At 49.4% G+C, this 19,664-nt stretch overlaps 1 protein-coding gene across 5 annotated transcripts in view; it reads right to left on the reverse strand.

Moving 5' to 3' along the window:
- The window catches only part of ARHGAP39 (Rho GTPase activating protein 39), a 108,017-nt gene that overhangs the window by 49,375 nt on the left and 38,978 nt on the right, over positions 1-19,664 (reverse strand). For 4 of the 5 annotated variants that reach the window (XM_027599343.2, XM_027599302.2, XM_027599318.2 and 1 more), the window contains one exon: positions 1,243-1,408. In XM_027599343.2, the coding sequence (XP_027455144.1) occupies positions 1,243-1,322 (80 nt within the window). In that variant the 5' untranslated portion in view covers positions 1,323-1,408. Of the gene's footprint in view, positions 1-1,242; positions 1,409-15,731; positions 15,815-19,664 lie in introns of all 5 variants that reach the window. The other variant, XM_027599329.2, reaches the window with a different exon arrangement.

Below are 19,664 nucleotides of genomic sequence, written 5' to 3' on the forward strand. Positions count from 1 at the left end.
GCTCTAGTTCCTGTGGGGTGCTGTGTGCCGACTGGGAGGTTCGGAAGGGATGCTGTAGTTGGGAAGTCGGTGCTCCGCACATATCCCAGGAAACACCAGACTGTGTCAGAAACAAGCAGAACACCCAAACCAGTGAAGAGCAGGTAGGTGGACATGCACCTGCAGAGGGGAGACTCTGAGAAGGGTAAGACACCACTGTGCAGCATTCTGCTAAGAAATCCTCAAATCCAAACCAAGTTCTCCATTTATAAAAGGGTCACTATTGGGGCGCCTGGGTGGCTCAGTGGGTGGAGTGTCTGCCTTCGGCTCAGGTCATGATCCCAGGGTCCTGGGATCGAGCCCCGCGTCGGGCTCCCTGCTCAGCAGGGAGTCTGCCTCTCCCTCTGCCTCTCCCCCACTTGTGTTCCCTCTCTCGCCGTGACTCTCTCTGTCAAATAAATAAAATTGTCAAAAAATAAAAAATAATAAAAATAAAAAGGGCCACTATTGCCTTAAAGACTGTCAATATTGCAAAAGGCAGAGAAAGGATGGCTGTGGGAAGGGGCATGCAAGAGCGGTGAGCTGGGCGGGGTGAGCGTGTGCAGGAGGGCTGGGAGACGTGGGGAAGGCTGACAGGAACCGGCGGCTGAAGCAGCACGGAGAGGCAGATGAGACAGGAGACTTGCCCCCGCCCAGATTTATTCACAGAGACGTCTCTCCTGGGCAAGCCCCTGGAGACTCGGAGAGACAGCCCTGTGTGAAGGGAGGGGAGGTACACACAGAGGCCACGAGAGTGAATCAGGGCAAGGGGACACAAGTGTTCAGTGCAATGTTTCTGCTCTTGCAAGTTTCCTGTAAATATGGAATTATTTCCAAGCAGAGCTAAAAATATGAAAAATAAAAATGATGAACTATGGCCACCTGCCTTGCTGTGGATTGATGCCCAGAGCAGGCACGTGGAGTTGGGTCCAGCCACGGGCCTGCAGGGTATCCGAGGCCACCTGCACGAGGAGAAGCCCCTCCTCTGTGGTGCATCTGTGGCAGGAAGTGGGGCCACACCTGGGGATGGGGCTTCCACGGGAGGACATGACATCCAATTCAGAAGCAAGCATAGATCAGGCCTGAAAGCTGCCAGGCCTGCGGGGTGCAGGAGGGACAACGACTCACCCCCACCCCACAGGTGATGAACAAGCTGCCATTCCTTCTCTGAAAGGGAGACAGCCAGTCCTCTGCTAACTCAGCCACACAGACGCCTCTCCTTACCTCGTGCTTGATCCTGAAATCCGGGGCTCTTGCACACCAGCGTCATGGCTCTCACATTCATAATCCCGTGTCTGGGACATTGCAGTCTTTTCCTGAGGACCCAGGTGGACAGATGTCAGCGGCTCATCAGGACTCTCCCTCCAGTGTCAGTCAGGAAGGCAATGCCCTGTGAGAGAGCAAACATCTCTAAGCACAGACATTCGGAAAACATCTTCTGTAGTACAGCCCCGTGCGCTGGTGAGAACAAGGAACACCCAGGCCCCAGCACAGTCTCTGTGCTCCCTGGGCCCCTGAGCCCCAGCCCACGGACAGCACCACGCCCCTCACCAGCCGGCCCTGGGCGAGCGGCCCGCCACCTCTCACACACAGTGTCCTCAGCTCTCTGAGGGGGATGGCCCCACACACCTGGCGCTGCCGTGGCAATGGGCACCAGGAGCATGGCGGGGCCTGGATGAGGGCACGTTCCCAGGTCACCAGCTCACACCCAGGCCACCTGCTCTGTGGCAACGAGTGGACTTTTCAAACGTGGTGCTGTGCTGACTGGATGTACTTGTGGGAAAAGACGACCCTGACCTGCCTCAGCCAGCCCACAGAACTCTGCTCTAGGTGAACATCTAGACGAATGTCTGAAGAGTAAGACAACTAGGCTTTTAGAAAAAATGTAGAAGAAAATGTTTGTAGTCTTACAGTAGGTTCAGGTATCTTAACCACACAAAAAACCACTGACCACAAAGAAAAATAAATTGACCATAATAAAATCAAGAGCCCCTGTTTATCAAGACACCATTGAGTAAAAAGGCAAGTCCAGAATGGGAAATAATCTGTTCTAGAGAACATGACACTTATCTCATCCGACAAAGGTAGCCCAGACTATGCCCAGGACTCATATAAAATTCCTAGAAAAAGGCAGAGAATCCAGTAGAAAAATGGAGAAAAGACTTGAAAACATACTTTACAAAAAAACCAGTATTTACGTGGCTAATAAACACATGGAAACATGCTCAACCTCTTTAGTCATCAGGGAAATGTTATGCAATGCAGAGCATAATGGCTAATTATATTTTAATTACACTGACCAAAATGGCTAAAATGGGAAAGAAAACCCACCATGTGCTGAAAAGGGCATGGAGGCTCATCAGGGCTTTGGGAGATGGGTTAACCCGCTCAGGACCACAGTAGGAAGTACTTGATAAAAGCCGCACATACCCCGGCCCCCACGGAGGGCTTCCTCTGACAGTGATTAAGGCTGGCAGAGACCTGCACGCAGTGTTCCCCACAGCCCTGGTCACAACAGCCCACATGGGAAGCTGCCCAACGTTCATCATGGCAGAATGGACCACCCAAGCTCACGCAAGAGTCTCTCACCAGAGGGTGAGAGTCCGAGGCCAAACACAGTCGGATGCACATGAAGTTCACAATCAGGCAGTCAGCCTCTGCTGTCAGAAATCAGAAGCCTCCAGGCCAGGTACTGAGGGGAGGGGCCCAAGGGGGCAGTGCCATTTGGGGTTCAGCTTGGCGCCATTTATGCAAGTGGTTTATGAAAGCTCAGGAGCTTCATGCCCAAGCTCTCACGCTTTTTTTTTTTTAAGATTTTATTTATTTGTCAGAGAGAGAAAGAGAGAGAGAGAGAGAGAGCACAAGCAGGGGGAGGGGCAGAGGCAAAGGGAGGAGCAGACTCCCAGCTGAGCAGGGAGCCCGACTCAAGGCTCCATCCCAGGACCCCGGGATCATGACCTGAGCGAAGGCAGACGCTCAACCAACTGAGCCACCCAGGCGCCCCGTTCACACTTTTCTATACACATGCGTTTCTTCAGGAGAAAGCCTGCAGAAATGAGGAGCAAGAGAGTCACTGGGGACACTGTCCCCAACCCAGCTGGTACCAAGACAGGACCCTCCCCAGCAGAGACTGACCCACAGATCCCAAATATACTAGTCAAGGGGAAATAAACAGATTCAAAGCCCCAGGTAGGGCGCAGCTGGCCAGGGGCCCAAGGTGGGGGCGGGGGGGAGACTGCAGGCCAATCACACTTTCTCCAAGGCTCAGAGAGATGGTGACGCCAGAGGTCAACCTGACCATACTTGGCTCATGAGCTGGAGGAGATGTCCCCAGCCTTCTCCTTTCTGCCACTTGAATATCCATACAACTTTTATTTAAATACTTAAAACTATTGGGAATACCATTAAGAAAAAAAAAAAGAAAAGAAAGAAACTCAAGTATTTCTAAGTCCTTGTCTCTCGGAGTGAAAACAGGGGACCTTCTTATATGGCCTCAACATCTAATACCCAGCAACGTTAGTAAAATTTTGAAAAACTGAAAATTATCTACCATAATCTGAAAGCAACTCAAACCAACCACCTCCAGTTGTGTACCCCTTCAGTCCTCGTCCCAGCCTTCCAGGCGGGTCCAGAGCAGAAGGCACAGCGGGCACCTCTGCGGCATCTCACTGGTCCTCTGTGCTCCCGAGTCGAACCTTGCATCATTCCCTCCAGAAAGCCCTCTCCAACCTGGGACAGACACCATGTCTCTGACTCCAAATGCCCTGGGTCCGAAATCAGACAGCGTTATGTTCTCCCAACTTTGCTCATTTCTGAAATTGTTTTAATTATTCTAGCTCCTTTGCATTGCCTTATCAATTTCTTCTTGTACCATCTTTGTCTGGTTTTGCTATCGGGAGAATACTAGTATAACAAAATGAATCCTCTCACTTTTCTGGAAGTTTGTGTAGACTTGCTGTTATCTGTTCCTCAATGTTCGGCAGAATACTACGGCTGGGCCATCTGGACACGTAGTTTTCTTTGTGGGAAGGTTTTTTCTTTTTTTTTTAAAGATTTTATTTATTTGACAGAGCGAGACACAGCGAGAGAGGGAACACAAGCGGGGGGAGAGGGAGAGGGAGAAGCAGGCTTCTTTGTGGGAAGGTTTTTAATTATAATTTTAACTTGTTTGGTAGATACAGAGCTAAACAGGTCTTAAAACTCCTTCTTGAGTCACCTTTAGTGGTTTTCTCTTTCAAGGAATTTGTCCATTTCATGCAAGTTGTCCGATTTATTGACACAAAGCTTTTACGCCATTCTCTTATTACCCTTTTAAGATCAGAATAATAGGTAGTGATGCCACCTGTTTCGTTCCTGATATTGGTAATTTATGCTCTTTTCACTCTTTCACCTTATCTGGCTGGCCAGAAGTTTGTCAATTTTACTGATCTTGTAAAAAAAAAAAAAAAAGGTTTGGCTTCATCAGTTTTGTCTTTTCTGCTTTAATTTCCACTTTGGTCCAAATTATTTCCTTTCAGTCTTCTGGATTTATTTTGTGCTCCTTTTTTTAGTTTAAGGTAGGAATTGAGTGTTTTGCAACTTTTTAAAATTTCATTCTGAGTCAGGCATTTAGTGTTATAAAGTCTAACTCTGAGCACAGCTTCTCTGGCATCACGTAAATTTTGATTGTTTTCAATTTCATCCAATGCAAAAGCTTTCCAATTTCCCTTTTGATTTGTCCTTTGACTAATGGATTATAAGGAAGTATGTGATTTACTTTGCCAATATTTTTATTGGTTTCTAACCTAATTCCATTTTTGTCAGAAAAACTTATGATGCAGACAAATGATTTACCTTGGTAAACATTTCAAATGCATTGGAAAAGCATGCTGTTGGGTGGCGTGCTCTGCGAACGCCAACCAGGTCAGGTGGGCTAATTGTGCCAGTACTAATTTTCTGTTTACCTAGTTGTCCAATTACTAAGAAAAGGATACCGACAGCAGCAACTAGAATTGCAGATTTGTCCGTTTCTCTTTGCAGTTCTCTTTGCAGTTTCAGTTTTTCTTTCATGTGTTTTGTAGCTCCGCTATTAAGTGAAGAAACTTTATGTTGTCTTCTTGGTGAAGTAACCACTTTATCATTATGAAATATCTTCTCTGAAATCAGTATATTTGGTATTATCACAGCAACTCTGCCTTCTTTCCATTAGTGTTAGAATTGTACATCTTTTTGGGGCGCCTGGGTGGCTCAGGCGGGAAGCCTGCTTCTCCCTCTCCCACTCCCCCTGCTTGTGTTCCCTCTCTCGCTGTATCTATCTCTGTCAAATGAATAAATAAAATCTTTAAAAAAATTATATAAAAAAAGAATTGTACATCTTTTGCCTTCCTTTTACTTTTAACCTATTTGTGTCTTTGTATTTAAAGTGGGTTTCTTGTAGCCAGCATATATTTGGGTACTGCTTTTTCATGCTGACAAATTCTGCCTTTTATAACGTTTACTTGAGAGAGAGAGAGCGCGCGCACGCGAGTGGGGGGAGGTGCAGTGGGAGAGAATCTCAAGCAGACTCCCTGCTGACTGCGGAGCCCAACGTAGGGCTTGATCTCATGACCCTGAGATCAGTAACTGAGCCAAAATCAAGACTCGGACTCAACCGACTGAGCCTCCAAGGCACCCCAACTTCTGCCTTTTAATTGGGTGTTTAAACCACCTAGATTTGTGACTGTTGACATGGTGAGGTTGAAATCTACCATTTTGTTACTTTTTTTTAAAAATTTTTTTTAAAGATTTTATTTATTTACTTGAGAGAGAGAGAGAGCATGAGAGGGGGGAGGGTCAGAGGGAGAAGCAGACTCCCCGCTGAGCAGGGAGCCCGATGCGGGACTCGATCCCGGGACTCCAGGATCATGACCTGAGCCGAAGGCAGCCGCTTAACCAACTGAGCCACCCAGGTGCCCTCATTTTGTTACTTTTTAAAGTCGGTCCCATCTGTTCTTTGTTCCCCCTTTCCTCTTTTTTGCCTCCTTTTGGATTATTTTATGTGATTCAATTTTATCTTGACTGTTAATTTATCAGCTGAATGTAATTTATTGTTTTGCTATTTTAGTTGATGTTTTAGGGTTTATAGTGTCGTGTCCATATTTAATTTATCATAATCTGCCTTCAAGGGAAATCATACCACTTCAAGTACGAGTTTGCCATTTCTCCTGTCCTGGGCCTCGTGCCATTCTTGTCATATATTTTACTCTATATGTGTTATAACCATCCCCCACTTACTACTTTTATTTAAATAATTATCTTTTAGAGATTTAAGTAATAAGACAGTATATATGTATCTATATGTAGCCATGTGTCTGCCATTTCCAAGGGTCTTCCTTCTTTTGGGTAGATCCAGATTTCCACATGGTTTCATTTCTCTGCAGCCTGAAGCCTTTACTGCAGTTCCTGCCACATTGCTTGCATTGAAGGTCTGCTGGTGATGAATTCTTTCAGCTTCTGTACACCTGAGATAGCTTCATTTCACAGTGTATTTACCCTGGTACAGAGTTCCAGGCTGGCTGCTCCCAGCCTCCTCACCCACACTTAACAAAGAGAAATCTGCCATCATCTGCGACGTTGCTCCTCTGTATATAATAAGTCTTGTTTTTCTGGCTGCTTTTAAGAGTTTTCTCTTCATCACTGGTTTTGAGCAATTTGATTATGATGTACCTTGTGTAACTGTATCTGTGTTTCTTGTGTTTAGGATTTGTTAAGATTGTTTAGGTTTATAGTTTTCATCAAAATGGAAAGCACTTCAGCCATTATTGATTCAGATAGTTTTTCTGCACCCTTTCCTTCCCATTGGGAACTACAGTTATACAAGTACTAGTCTCTGCCAGGTGTCCCACAGCTCAGTCCTGCTCTTCTGTTTATTTAAGAGTACTTTTCCTCTCCTTGTTTCAGTTTGGATAGTTCTTACTGCTCTGTCTTCAAGTTCACTGAGCTTTTCTTCTGCAGTGTCTAATCTGCTGTTGATCCCAGCCAGTATATTTTGCATTCAGACATTTCAGTTTCTTTTTTTTTTTTTTTTAAGATTTTATTTATTTGTCAGGGGGAAAGAGAGCGGGCACACAAGCAGGGGGAGCAGCAGAGGGAGAAGCAGGCTCCCTGCTGCGCATGGAGCTCGATGTGGGACTTGATCCCAGGACCCTGGGATCATGACCTGAGCCAAACACAAGACGCTTAACTGACTGAGCCACCCAGGTATCAACACCCTCATTTTAGTTTCAACTCTGTAAGTTTAATTTGGGTCTTTTTGCAGTTCACTCTCTTTACCATGTCTCTCAATGTGTTCAGTGTTTTTCCTTTAGCTTTTTGAACACATGCAATATATTATAATAATGTTTGAATTCCTCTAAGTATTCTGGAGCTTTGTCTTGGGACATGGTTACTTGGAAACTGTGTGAAACCTTTGGTTCTTGCTTCTAGCATTGGGTAGGCACACCAGAGCAGTAGTTATTTTATAGCTAATTACTCACCCCTGAGTAGTCCACCCAGTGCCCCGTGAATTATGAAGGTTTGCTCAGCCTCACGACATGGCACCCCTCGCAGTGTTCTTAAGAGTTCTGAGCACCATTCCCTCTAACACTTCTGCAGGATTCTCCCTGTCTCTGATAGCTTCTTCACACCCACGTGCTGACCAGCACTCTGTAGGAAACTAATGGTACTGTCCCACCCACAAGTCCCTGCTTGCAGCATTCTATTCTGCTGCTCTCCCCTGCAAACCCCATCACCCTGGCCAACCCAGACTCTAAGCTCCATCTCCTAAACTCAGGGGCTCTGCCAGACCCTGCATCCCCGCAACACAACCTGGAAACTCCCCACATGCAGGGAGCTGGGACATCATGGACTCACCCTGTTTAACTCTCATCTAACAGGAATCAGTGTACTGTGTCATCTCATACTCCAAATTTAGAAAACCAGGGTTTCATTATTATTGTCCAGCTTTTTATTAGTTCCTTATGAGAGGGTAAATATGATCGCTGTTACTCCATCTTGTGAACAGGAGGAAGTCCAAATACTTTTGCTTATTGCATGATTACACAAATAAAGCATTACAACTGTTATATTTAATTTCCCTCTCTCACTAGAGGGTAAGCAACATGAGGGCAGAGGTATTTGTTTTGTTAACCACTGCATCCTTGACACAGAGTAATCAAACATTTACTGAATAAACACACTCCTTAATCACTTGGAATTTATCTTGGCATACTGTATAACTAAGGACTTAAAATGTTTGTTCTAGACTATGCAATGCAGGATTCCAAATATATATGATAGTCCTGGAAACACAAAACTATAATAATGGTACAAAGACTGTGGCTACCAGTGATTCAGGGAGGGAGGAAAGTTGAATGGGTGGCCACAGGGGATTTTTTTAGGGTGGTGAAACTATTCAGTATGATACTGCCATTATGGATATCTGATACTATGCATTTGTCAAAGCCATGGAAATTTACAGCAAAAAGAGTGAACTTCAATGTATGCATGTTTAAAAGAAAATAATTTAGCAGGTCAAGGGTTCTCAAGACGCACTGCAGCATAGGACAAAACAATCTACCTGTATTGGAAAGGAGGGAGTGGAGGGAAAGATGCTGACCTGAATAACTTTATTTTTTTTTAAGATTTATTTATTTGAGAGAGAGCACACATAATTGGGGGAGGGGCAGAGGGAGAGAATCTTCAAGCAGACTCCCCACTGAGTGTGGAGCCTGTCGTGGAGGCTGATCCCACGACCCTGAGATCATGACATGAGCTGAAAACAGGAGTCGGATGCTCAACTGACTGAGCCACCCAGGGACCCCTGACCTGAGTAACTTTAGAAATAAAAGCTAGGATATAAGATTCATAGAAAAGGAACTGCATATAGGCATTATCTCTAGTTGGTAAAGTCACTTCCCAGGAGTATGGGTCTCCAATGTTGACACCACTACATGTGTACATGGGAACTGAACATTTCAGCAAAAGCATGAAGAGGAGGTTGGGATGACCCATGTGGTGATGAATTAGGGGAGACAAGAGGCAGAACTCATGTTCAGTGTAAAACACATACAGATAGCTACACTAGGAGAGATCTGTGCATGTGTGTGGGGGGGTGTAACCACAGACAGGTCAGCGTGCACACACAGACAGCTATACCTGGAGAGATCTCTGCTGTGTGCGTGTGCATCAGGTCAGTACACACACCGGCTATGTGTGGAGAGAGCTGTGCGTGTGTGCACTCACATGCTCACTGGTCAGTATATACGCACAGACAGCAATGCCTGGTGAGATGTGTGTTGTGTGCACACATGCGTACTCAGGTCAGCGTGCACACACAAGTCAGTGTGCGCACACACACAGATTTCCTGGCTCTGTCAGCTGAGAGGACCCAGAAGCAACAACAGCCCAGAGTAAGGATCATACCCAGTGCCCAGCTCTTGGCTCTAACAGCATTCTCCAATAAAAGGATCCAGGAACCTTTGGAGAATGGCTGAAATCACTGGGGCAGGAAAAGGACAAGATGAGTCTGTAGTATCCCACTGAGGCATAAAGAACAAAGAGCTAAAACAAAAAGCCCACAATGATGGAGTCTGTCAAAGGGCTGACAGAGCTCTCAATGACCAAAGCTGGAGCAATGTTGGGGGGGGGGGGGCATTCCTATTAGATGATAACCCAAAGTATAAAATAAATATCCATTAAGTCCAGACTGATATAAATAAATGACCAAATAAGTGGGGAAAATGGACAAATCTCCCCTGCAAAAGAAGTCTGGGTAGATACTCTGCCTCCAGGTACAGGACTGCCTGCCAAAGCTGGAAGGCAGACACACCTCCGCCAGGTGGGCACCCATCCTGAAGCCAAGCTGGCTCAGAACAAAGTCTCGGAGAGCATTTCTTCACCCCTCACCTTGCTGCCTTTGCTGCACTGCCTTCCAGAGCAGAGGACGAGGCAGGCGGGACAATGGACTCCGTTCATTCACCAGGTCCTCTTCTGCCGCTGGTCATTTCACACCCACTTTGTCCAGAAATGTGATGTGCCCTCTCCATGTACAAAGCCGGCCTTCCCTTCCTCCCAGGAGGCCTTGCCTCGCTTGTCCTGTGTACCCTGGATGCCATCTCTCCTCGGGACTCCCCACACGGAGCCTCCCCGTGGCCTTCTGGCACAGGCACCTTCTCTCTGACCACTTTTCTGTTTAGTTCTCTCTGTGCAGCCCAATCTTTCCACGCAGCCTGTCCTCTGGAGGACGAATTCTTCTTTAGCAGAGTCCAACCTGTCATCTGCTGTTGTTGCTAATGGGGCCGTCGTGTTGGTGATGGGTTGTCTTTAATTTCCTTGCTCAGGTCTGCCAGCCCACTTCCCGTCCTGCTATCTTGTCTTGTCTTTGAGCTCTTTTCTTTTTATGTATTTTAAGCTTTCAATTTTTTAGTATACAGAAAATATTGTCTAAACTTTCTATCTGCTAATCTTTGTTTTCTTCACCCAGAATTTAACTGTGCTCGTTCCTTCCTTTCTTCCTTTCCTTAGTCTCTACATAAAGGTCCATGTTGTTTCCTGATTATTGCTCATCTTTAAACAAGGAAAGGAACAGCCTCAAGCCAGGTGTGTCATTCCAGAATGCTCTATTTCCAATTTTTTTTTACAGGCTCTGCCCTGGAAATGAGTTTCTGGTATTAGGACATTTTTTGTTTGCAAGTGACAGAAATCCAACTCAAACTGAAAGCAGAGAGATCTGCACCCTTGCCTACTAGGGCTGTCTGTGTTGAGACCCTACAAATGCAGGGTTCCCAAGACGGCCTTGGGGCCACCTCCTCTCAGCACTCTGCTCAGGCTGGCCACCCTTTTGGGCACGTACCACACAGCAGCAGCCCCTACCAGAAGTTTCTTCCCTGTGGTCTAAAAGGAGAGTCTCCTGAAGGTTTCTGAGTGGCCAGTGGGGCCTCCATTGTGCCTGGTGCTGTGGGTGGGCTGCATAAGCACACGGAAGGCCTGCCTGCACTCCTTCAGGGCTCAGGGCAATAGCGTGTGCCTGTGGGGCTACTTCACTGGCAGCCAAGGCCCAGGGGAGCCGAGGTCTGTCCTTGGTCCACAGTCGGTGGGAAACAAGACCCAAGGAGCCACGAGTGGTCAGCAGTCCCACGGTGAGTTGCAATGTGCCCTCTTCTTCCCCACTCCACCCCTGAAGACTCTGGATCTTGCAGAAAATGCCAGCCGAACACCTGTGTCTGCGCCAGCTCACCTCCCTCGGCATGTGCTTCCACATGGGGTTCCCCCCACGGCCCACCAAACCATGGCCCCTGTTCTGTCAGGTCAATGCCGGCAATGGCCCTCAAATCCTCTTTGTGAAGGACGAGCTGTGAGCTGATCAGAGCTTTGGCTTTCGCTCCTCTTGCCCGTCTGGCAACATCCTCCTCCGGCTATGGCTCTTGCTTGGATTCATTGTAGATTAGATCTGGTTCTCTATCTTTCATTCTTTTTGTTCATTTCAGAGGGTTTCAGGGAGGGAAGTAGGATAAACAAGTCTTCAGTCAGCCATTGTCTTCAGAAGGCCCGAGTTCCCTTCTCAATGCTGTTTTTAAGAAGTTTTCCAAATTCTGAACAATGAGCGCGTCTCAGTTCATGTTCTGAGAGCTTGGCTCCAGGCTGGAGGCACAACCCATTCTCCACACAGTGACCAGCACAGGCCGGCATTTCCCGCTCGCGCCTCCCGCACAGCTCTTCTCATCAACCCCCACCAATGGAGGGGCCGCACCGTCACTGCTAAGAAACCGTGACCCGACCTGCCAGTCATGGCATCAACTTGTGGGTCAGGACCAGCTCTTCCAGCTTTTCTGGGAAAGGATGTCGGACTGCAGCCCACACAGAAAGGACACTTGTTTGGAGCCACTTGGCTGCAACACAGAATGGGTCTCTGAGGGTGCTGCTAAGTACTTGGAAAGCTGCCTCCCAGGGGACAGCACTTGGCTCCTGGCCGTGGGAGGCCACGTGACTGGCAGGCAGGACACATGGACACTCCTGCCCCTGCAGTCCTTGCCATCCTGGGCTTGTCTCACCAACAAAACTGCACTGGGGCCCCTGGAGGACCGTTTAGAGAGAACAAAATGCGTATCACGCATACACGTGCCAGTGGTCAGAGCAGAGAAGCTGGTCTGTGACCACAGCCTGACGCCCGGGTCCTGCTTGCTCCTCAAGCCCTCCACGCACACAGATGACCCCACTGGGCTCTGAGAGGAATAAGGGCAGATGTGAGAGGGCTTTGTGACAAATGGGGTGGTAGCTCTGGGTCCCACGGTCATCACTCCAGAGCCCACGATCTGGGGCAGCCACCGGCCACCAGGTGGTGGGAGACTCCACCCAACAGCCTCATTGCCCTCCTGGCAGCTCGGGGACAGCACCAGGATGGAGGATGTAGAAGATGTTTTTCTTATTACTTAAATCTCGATTGTTTAAAAATATACTAAACTAAGGGGTGCCTGGGTGGCTCAGTGGGGTACGCATCTGACTCCTGGTCTCAGCTCAGGTCTCGGTCTCAGGGCCGTGAGTTCAGGCCCCGCGTTGGGCTCCTTGCTGGGCATAGCGCCTACTGGACGCACACCAGCCAGCAGGGCCGACCTTGGGAGGCCAGGCTCGCCTCAGACCACAGACCCCGAGAAAACGGAGGAGCCATGCGGGAAATAAAACCCTACAAATACTGTAGGACAACTGCAAACAGAGAAGGGCAGCCAGCCACCTGGCCTTCTGCGTGCATGGACATCGCTGTGCCGGGTCCCAGACCCAAAGGGGGCCTCACCTCGCAGCGGCGCCATAAGAAAATGTCTTCTCACGCAGGCAGTTTCTCCACCTGCTTTTGTGTGTTCCATTTCTCTAGTTTTATGCTTTTGTCATCTGCACTTCTTTTTAAAATAGTATTTCCAACAGAACAGAATGCTTTTGTTTCTATTAGTGGTCACAGCAGCATTCCTCAGAAAGTCCTGACACCTGTGCAGTTGCAGACCCCTGCTGCTTCCTGGGGCGACATTTGGCCTGTGCACCGGGGGGCAGCCAGGGCCCAACCCCACCAGCCCTGCCCCCCTCCTCTGCTTGGAGACTCTGTAGGGCCTTAGGAGAGAGCTCACTTCACAACTTACTCATGTGCATTCAGGAGTACGTAGGGGCAGCTGGAAAAGGGGACTCCCAGCCCTGGGTCAGGGTGCTGCCCTAGTCCTACGTGTGAGCTCCCCGCGTGCTGCCCTGAGGCGCCCCCCACCTGCAGCAGGTCCATGACCTTGAGAACGTCAGAGCAGGCGCACCTCTCAACAAGGCCCCTGGGCAGTACAGGTGGTAAAAGTACAGATGGAAAGCCAGCTCTCTCCCCTCTGCAGATGGCTGCCCCTGCTCAGCCCGTCCCGGGAGCCAGACGGGGCCGTCGCAGTCTGGGTGACATGCTCTCCATGCAGAGAAATGGTGCCTGGTGCTCACTGACGGTGCCAGCGAGGCCTGTGTTGCCGGCTGCCCCCCACAGCCTGGACGACTGGGTCCTCCTCCTACTCGGGGCCTTGCAGCCTCACCTCTGGAAGAGCACCAGCACGGTGGGGACGGGGAGTATGTGCAAAAGACTCACGGTGATGGGACAGCAGGTGTCCTTGGCTGAGTTCTGGGCAGCGGCACGCACATCCGCCCCCTGTGGACCCTTAACCACGTGGGGCTTGGATGTCCTCCCCTCCACCTCAGGAGTCAGGTCCTGCTCAGTCCTTGCCCCACAGACAAGCCTGCGCAGATGCTTAGAGCTGTGGGTGGGGCAGCTAGACGGCTGGTGGGCAGGGGCAGACCCAGAACAGGACAAGATGCCGGCGCCCGCACACCGTGTTGTGGGGGTGCCCCAAATCGCGCTGCAGGCCTCCAGCCATCCCCCCACCCCCCAGGGCAGCTGCTCGCTCCTCTCCACCCCATACTGCGGGGAAAGTTCCGGGCATGAGTGGGCGACGAAGTTCTTGATTCCAACTTCCCACACAGGCCCTGGAACAGAAGATGCTCTGTGCCGGCTCCTGCTGGGGGCTGTTTGGAGAATGAGCCCCAGGAAGCTGCAATCTGCTCCTGGTGCCCAGCAACACTCCTCACTCCCAGCTCAGGCACCCCCGCCTGGCGTCCATGGGGCGGCCCCACACACGGGACAGCGGGGCCAGGGGCAAGGTGGACCCAACCCACACGTTGCTCCTCCTTCCCTCGGGCACCCCTGCACCTGGCCCTGCCCCCAACCTCTCTAGGAACAACACGCCTACGTTGTGGAGAGGACGGTGACTGCAGAAGACAGAGGCCATGGAAGTGATGGGGATCCTGAGGCTTCCCACAGCCACAGCCACCAGTGGCGCCCTCGGGTTGGGGACACTAAACAGCACCCTCCATTCACTGGTTCTCATCCAGACAGAAAATGCCAAAGACAGGGGCCACCTCCCAGGACGTTGCCCTGCCTCCGCCTGGCCTGTCCCCCTGGCGAGGCCACCCGGACGGCACTCAGAACCAAGCAGCCTGCACAGGGGACCCTGTCCCGCTCCGTGAGTCTGTGCTCTAGAACATAAGCCTGCCACCTCCCTTAGTGCTTTCTCCATCCCTGTGGCTGAAAGGCCAGCAGACATTCCTGAATGCCAAGTTTGCCAATTCCCATGAACAGATAAACCCACGCAGCTGAACAAAGCCCAGCAAAGAGGCAATTCACTTGGTGAAACAGAGCATTTCGCGAGTGGCCACAATGGGCCTGCGTCTGTGGCGGGAAGGTTCCCACAGAACTGAGAGAACGATGAGCAGCATCAAGTTCTCAGGTCAGCTAAATCACAATTCAGAAATGGGAGTAAAATCAAGTCCTTTTCAGACACAGAAACAACAGCAAGACTGCCCACCCACAGGCCCCACAAGCATCAACTGCTGAAGAATGTTCCTGAGCGGGGTGGGGGTGGGGTGGGCAGGAAGGCACTCGGAGACACTGACCACTGGCTAAAACATCTTCAAAGTGACAAAATGACATCCTGTCAAAACCGTGACAGTTGATTCGGTGAATGAGAGTCATTCTCAGGCCCAAACAGAGACCAGAGGTGCTGCGTGACCGTGGACTTCCTTATTAGGAGGATTCAGAGTCAGTGTACGATAAAATGTTAATCGAACACCAGAGAAAACTTCTAATCTACCCAACAGAAAGCAGGAGAGAAGAACACTAGGGAAAGGACGTAAGCAGAAAAGAGGCCTTGAGCCCTGTGCACTTGCACACGGGGCTGGCCGCCCCTGGTAACAGATCCCGCTGCAGTCCGCACAGGACCCTGAGCGCCGCAGGGTCTGGGGGCCACACCCTCTGGCATGAGTGGGATCTTTGGGGCTTCTGCTGCCTCGGAGGGAGTCCCTTCCAGGGACTTGCTGGATGTTCCAGAAACCCGCTGATGAACTCGAGAAACATTTCACCAACCATGACCATCAGAGGCTCCTTTCTGCCCAGTCCCAGTAACAGAAGCGAAAGTGACTTCCTGGAAGCAGAAAGACCAGACTGAGCCGAGCGCTGTGCCAGGTGATAGCACCATGGGAGAGGGAGACATGCTCTCGCTCCGACACAGGAGACCAACCTGCAGCACCTACTGGAAATGCTTTTAGAGTGAAGACTTCCATTTTTGTCAGAATAATGAACCAGACAGCTTGCTCAACACTCTAAGAGAGACCAAACAAACAATATCATGAGGGTTTTAAATGAGGTGAGTCACCTGCGTTCAGTTTTTAAGATGCCGGTATCCTTCTATCCAACGAAGGAAGAGCACTCAGTGGCCGAAACTCTTGCCGAGAACAACTAGAAAAGCAAAATAAATTTTTTTTCAAAGATCTATTTATTTGAGAGGGAGCATGTGGGGGCTGGGGGGGGCCGAAGAGGGAGAGAGGGAATCCCAAGCAGACTCCCTGCTGAGCGGGGAGCCCGACTTGGCGGGGGGGGGGGGAGGGGGCTCAATCTCACGACCCTGAGATCATGACCTGAGCCAAAACCAAGAGTTGGATGCTCAACCAACAGTGCCACCCAGGTGCCCCTAAAATTTTTGTTAAGAAATCTATTTGAAGGCAAGAAAATGCTCCAGTGCGGGTAGAAGCCAAGGGGCCAAGAGCCAAGGAGACCATGGCGGGGAAAGGGAGCCTGCTCAAGGGGGCCTGGGCATCGAGGGTGGAGGCAAGCAGGAGCCGAGCACCAGGAGCCTGTCCGGGCCACGCTGCTGTGCTGTTGGGACTCCCAGGGCAGGCCGTGAGCTTTAAGGTAACTGTGACTAATGGATTCAGGAAAATAGATGACAAGATTTAGAATTTCACCAAAGAAATGGAATCCAAAGGAAGGGCTCAAAGGCAAATTTGAGAGCTGGAAAATACAGAAACGGAGGCTGGCCCCACTAGCCAGTTTAATGGTGGATGGACACAGCAGAGACAGCCCTGGTCCACTGGAATAAAGGCCACACGCTGGATCCACACAGAAGCACAGAGAGAAAGGGAAAGCTGAAGAGAAACAGAGATGCATGGAAAGACACCACAGTCCCAACAGGAAGTGCACAAGAAGACGGAAGCAACACCCGAAAACATGACAGCTGAGAACTTCCCCCAAATGACAAGAGACATGGAGCTGCCGTGAGCGCCACAAAGCACACACAAAGAGCCACACCACAGAAGCAGCCAGACAAGAGCCACAAAGGCCCCCCAGTCTGCATCCAGGAGGCTAGCCACACTCAACCAGGGCGATCTCACCTCTCCTGGAACAGCAAAGCCTAAGGACAGGCTGACAGACTACATTACAATTGTTCTACCTGCTGCTTAGCTAAGCTTTCCGACCTTCCGTTTAAAAGGTGGCCAGTCCTTCTAGGGAGATCCAAGTGCCCCCAGCCGCTCCCAGAAATCCACTCTCACTCCCCCCCGCCCCATGGACACTGTCCTTACCCCGTTCCCTTTTCATTCTGCACCCACAGCACCACCCCTGATTCCTTTCTCCCATCTCTCCCAGCATCTGGCTGCTCACCAAAGTTCCTTCTGTCTCCCCACCCCCACCACACCAACCCCAAACTGCAAAAACGCCAGCTGATTTTAGTGGAGAATTAGCAATAATATGGGAAAGGGTTGGGAAATGCAAAGAAAACAGGGTGGACCTCCAGCCAGATTACCTGGGCAAGTATGCACCATTACGGCTGCAGGGGTGGGGGGTGGGGGCACATTAGGAAGAAAGAGGAGACTGAGTGAAGGGGGTAGGGAGCTGCAGCCCAGCCCCACCCAGCTAGCTCCTCATGTCCCCACACGATGCAGATGATGTGGAGGCTCCCAAATGGCAGGCATGGCAACAACATCAGAGAATTTGCAAAAAGGAGGCTGTAAGAACAGGCACAGGTCACCTCAGGTCTCACCCATACTTCGGCGCACAATGCACCGTGCATAACGCCTGTCAGCCCTCTGCACCACCATCTTTAACCAAACTGCCCCCGCCTATGGTTTAGAGGACCTAGCTGTCACACAACACAGTGCTAGTCCACACCCCAGGGATTAGCCTTCCCTATGTACTACCTTGTTTTGGTAAAGAAAATCTTGGTCATTTCCAGAGAAAGGAGACTAGGGCAAATTCTGAGGCCTTTGACAGTTTCAATGGGTAAAAAAACACCTCACTGGAAATCACCTTCCATCATAGTTTTTAACAGCACTTCCTGGACTTCTAAATTCCAGAATTGCTACTAAGAAGTCCAAAGTCATCCTGATTCTTGATTCCTAAAGTGACCTGTTTCTCTCTCTCTGAAAGCGTCGAGTCTTCTGTTTGTCCTCAGTGTTCTAGAATTTCAGGGTGATGGGCCTGATTTCACACCCTGTGTTGGATGTCTGGTGCCTCTGCAGCGTTTTCTTCTGACTTTGTTGGTAACTTTCTGTCATGGGTGGTTCCTCTCTCCCGTCTCTGAAACTTCTGTTGTCCGGGTGCTGGAATTCCCAGACTGGTCCTTTAAATCTTCTCTCCTATTTCCCAGCTCTATGTTCGACTCTCTGAGAGATTTCCAACTTCACCTTGCAACACATGCTGCTGTTGCTCGGTCTCCCTGTTTCTGAAAAAAGGGTCATTATTTCACGCAATGCTTAGATTTAGAGACACGGTTATCACTTTTCACCTCATTCCTTTTAAAATCATTTTCCCAGGGTGCCTGGGTGGCACAGTCCATTGAGTGTCTGACTCTTGATTTTGGCTCAGGTCATGATCTCAGGGTCGTGGGATCGAGTCCCACATCAGGCTTTGCACTGGGCACAGAGTCTCCTGGAGGATTCTCTCCATCCACTTCTGCCCCTCCCCCTGCTCATGTGCTCTCTCCCAAATAAATAAAATCTTTTAAAAAATAAATCATTTTCCTCCTTCTTGCAGTCAAATCTTTTAGAAGCATCGTTAATTAAGTTCTGTGGATAGTAAACTCACTATTTTGGCTTATCTGAAAAAGTCTTCATTTCATCTTTGTTCTTAAAAGATAATCTTGCTGGACACCAGGTCTAGGTTGGTGGTTACTTCTCTCAGGGTCTCAGACCCCTTCCACTGCCTGTTCTGGCTTCCCTTGCTCAGAGAGGGCAGCCAAGAGTTTTGTTGCCATTACTCTGGATAGCCTCTCTCTTACTCCTGGTTGCTTTGCAAAAAATTTTGTTTAAAGATTTATTTATTTTAGAGAGAGAGTGTGCACCCAGGTGCTCTTTTTTTATTTTATTATTTTTTTAAGATTCTATTTATTTGACAAGAGAGGGACACAGCGAGAGAGGGAACACAAGCAGGGGGAGTGGGAGAGGGAGAAGCAGGCTTCCCGCTGAGCAGGGAGCCCGATGCGGGGCTCGATCCCAGGACCTGGAATCATGACCTGAGCCGAAGGCAGACGCTTAACGGACTGAACCATCCGGGCGCCCCTATTTTATTTTTTTAATTATTTTATTTTTAAGTAATCTCTACACCCAATGTGGGGCTCAAACTCACAACCCTGAGATCAAGAGTCACATGCTCCACTCATTGAGCCCACCAGGTGCCCTACTTCTGGTTGCTTTTAAAATCCTCTCTTGAGGGGGGCTCCTGGGGCTCTGTGCTAAGTAGGGAGCCTGTGTGGGGTCCTCTCTCCCTCTGCCCCTCCTCCCACCCGTTTGTGTGCACTCGCATTCTCTCCCTCAAACACACACACACACACACACACACACACACACACACACACACACACACACAACTACCTTCAGCATAAAATACTGGAATTGGACTCTAGAAATAATTTTTAATTAATTCAAAATTTCATTTCCTGGGGTGCCTGGGTAGCTCAGTCGTTGGGCGTCTGCCTTCGGCTCAGGTCATGGTCCCAGGGTCCTGGAATCGAGCATCGGGCTCCCTGCTCCACAGGAAGCCTGCTTCTCCCTCTCCCACTCCCCCTGCTTGTGTTCCCTCTCTCGCTGTCTGTCTCTGTCAAATAAATAAATAAAATCTTTAAAAAAATAAAATAAAATAAAATTTCCACATGTATTATTTCAAATACAAAGGAAATAACTTCTTAACCTCATCATCTATTAACATTAATCATGTTACAAACACAGGCATACCCCATGGACATCTTCCCGGTTAAAATTCTTGGAAGCATGTCTTTTGGTTTTTGATAGTTTAAAAGTTCATCAATCATATTATT

Source organism: Zalophus californianus, chromosome 4 (genome assembly GCF_009762305.2).
Source record: "Zalophus californianus isolate mZalCal1 chromosome 4, mZalCal1.pri.v2, whole genome shotgun sequence".
In the NCBI taxonomy this organism is placed as follows: Eukaryota; Metazoa; Chordata; class Mammalia; order Carnivora; family Otariidae; genus Zalophus; species Zalophus californianus.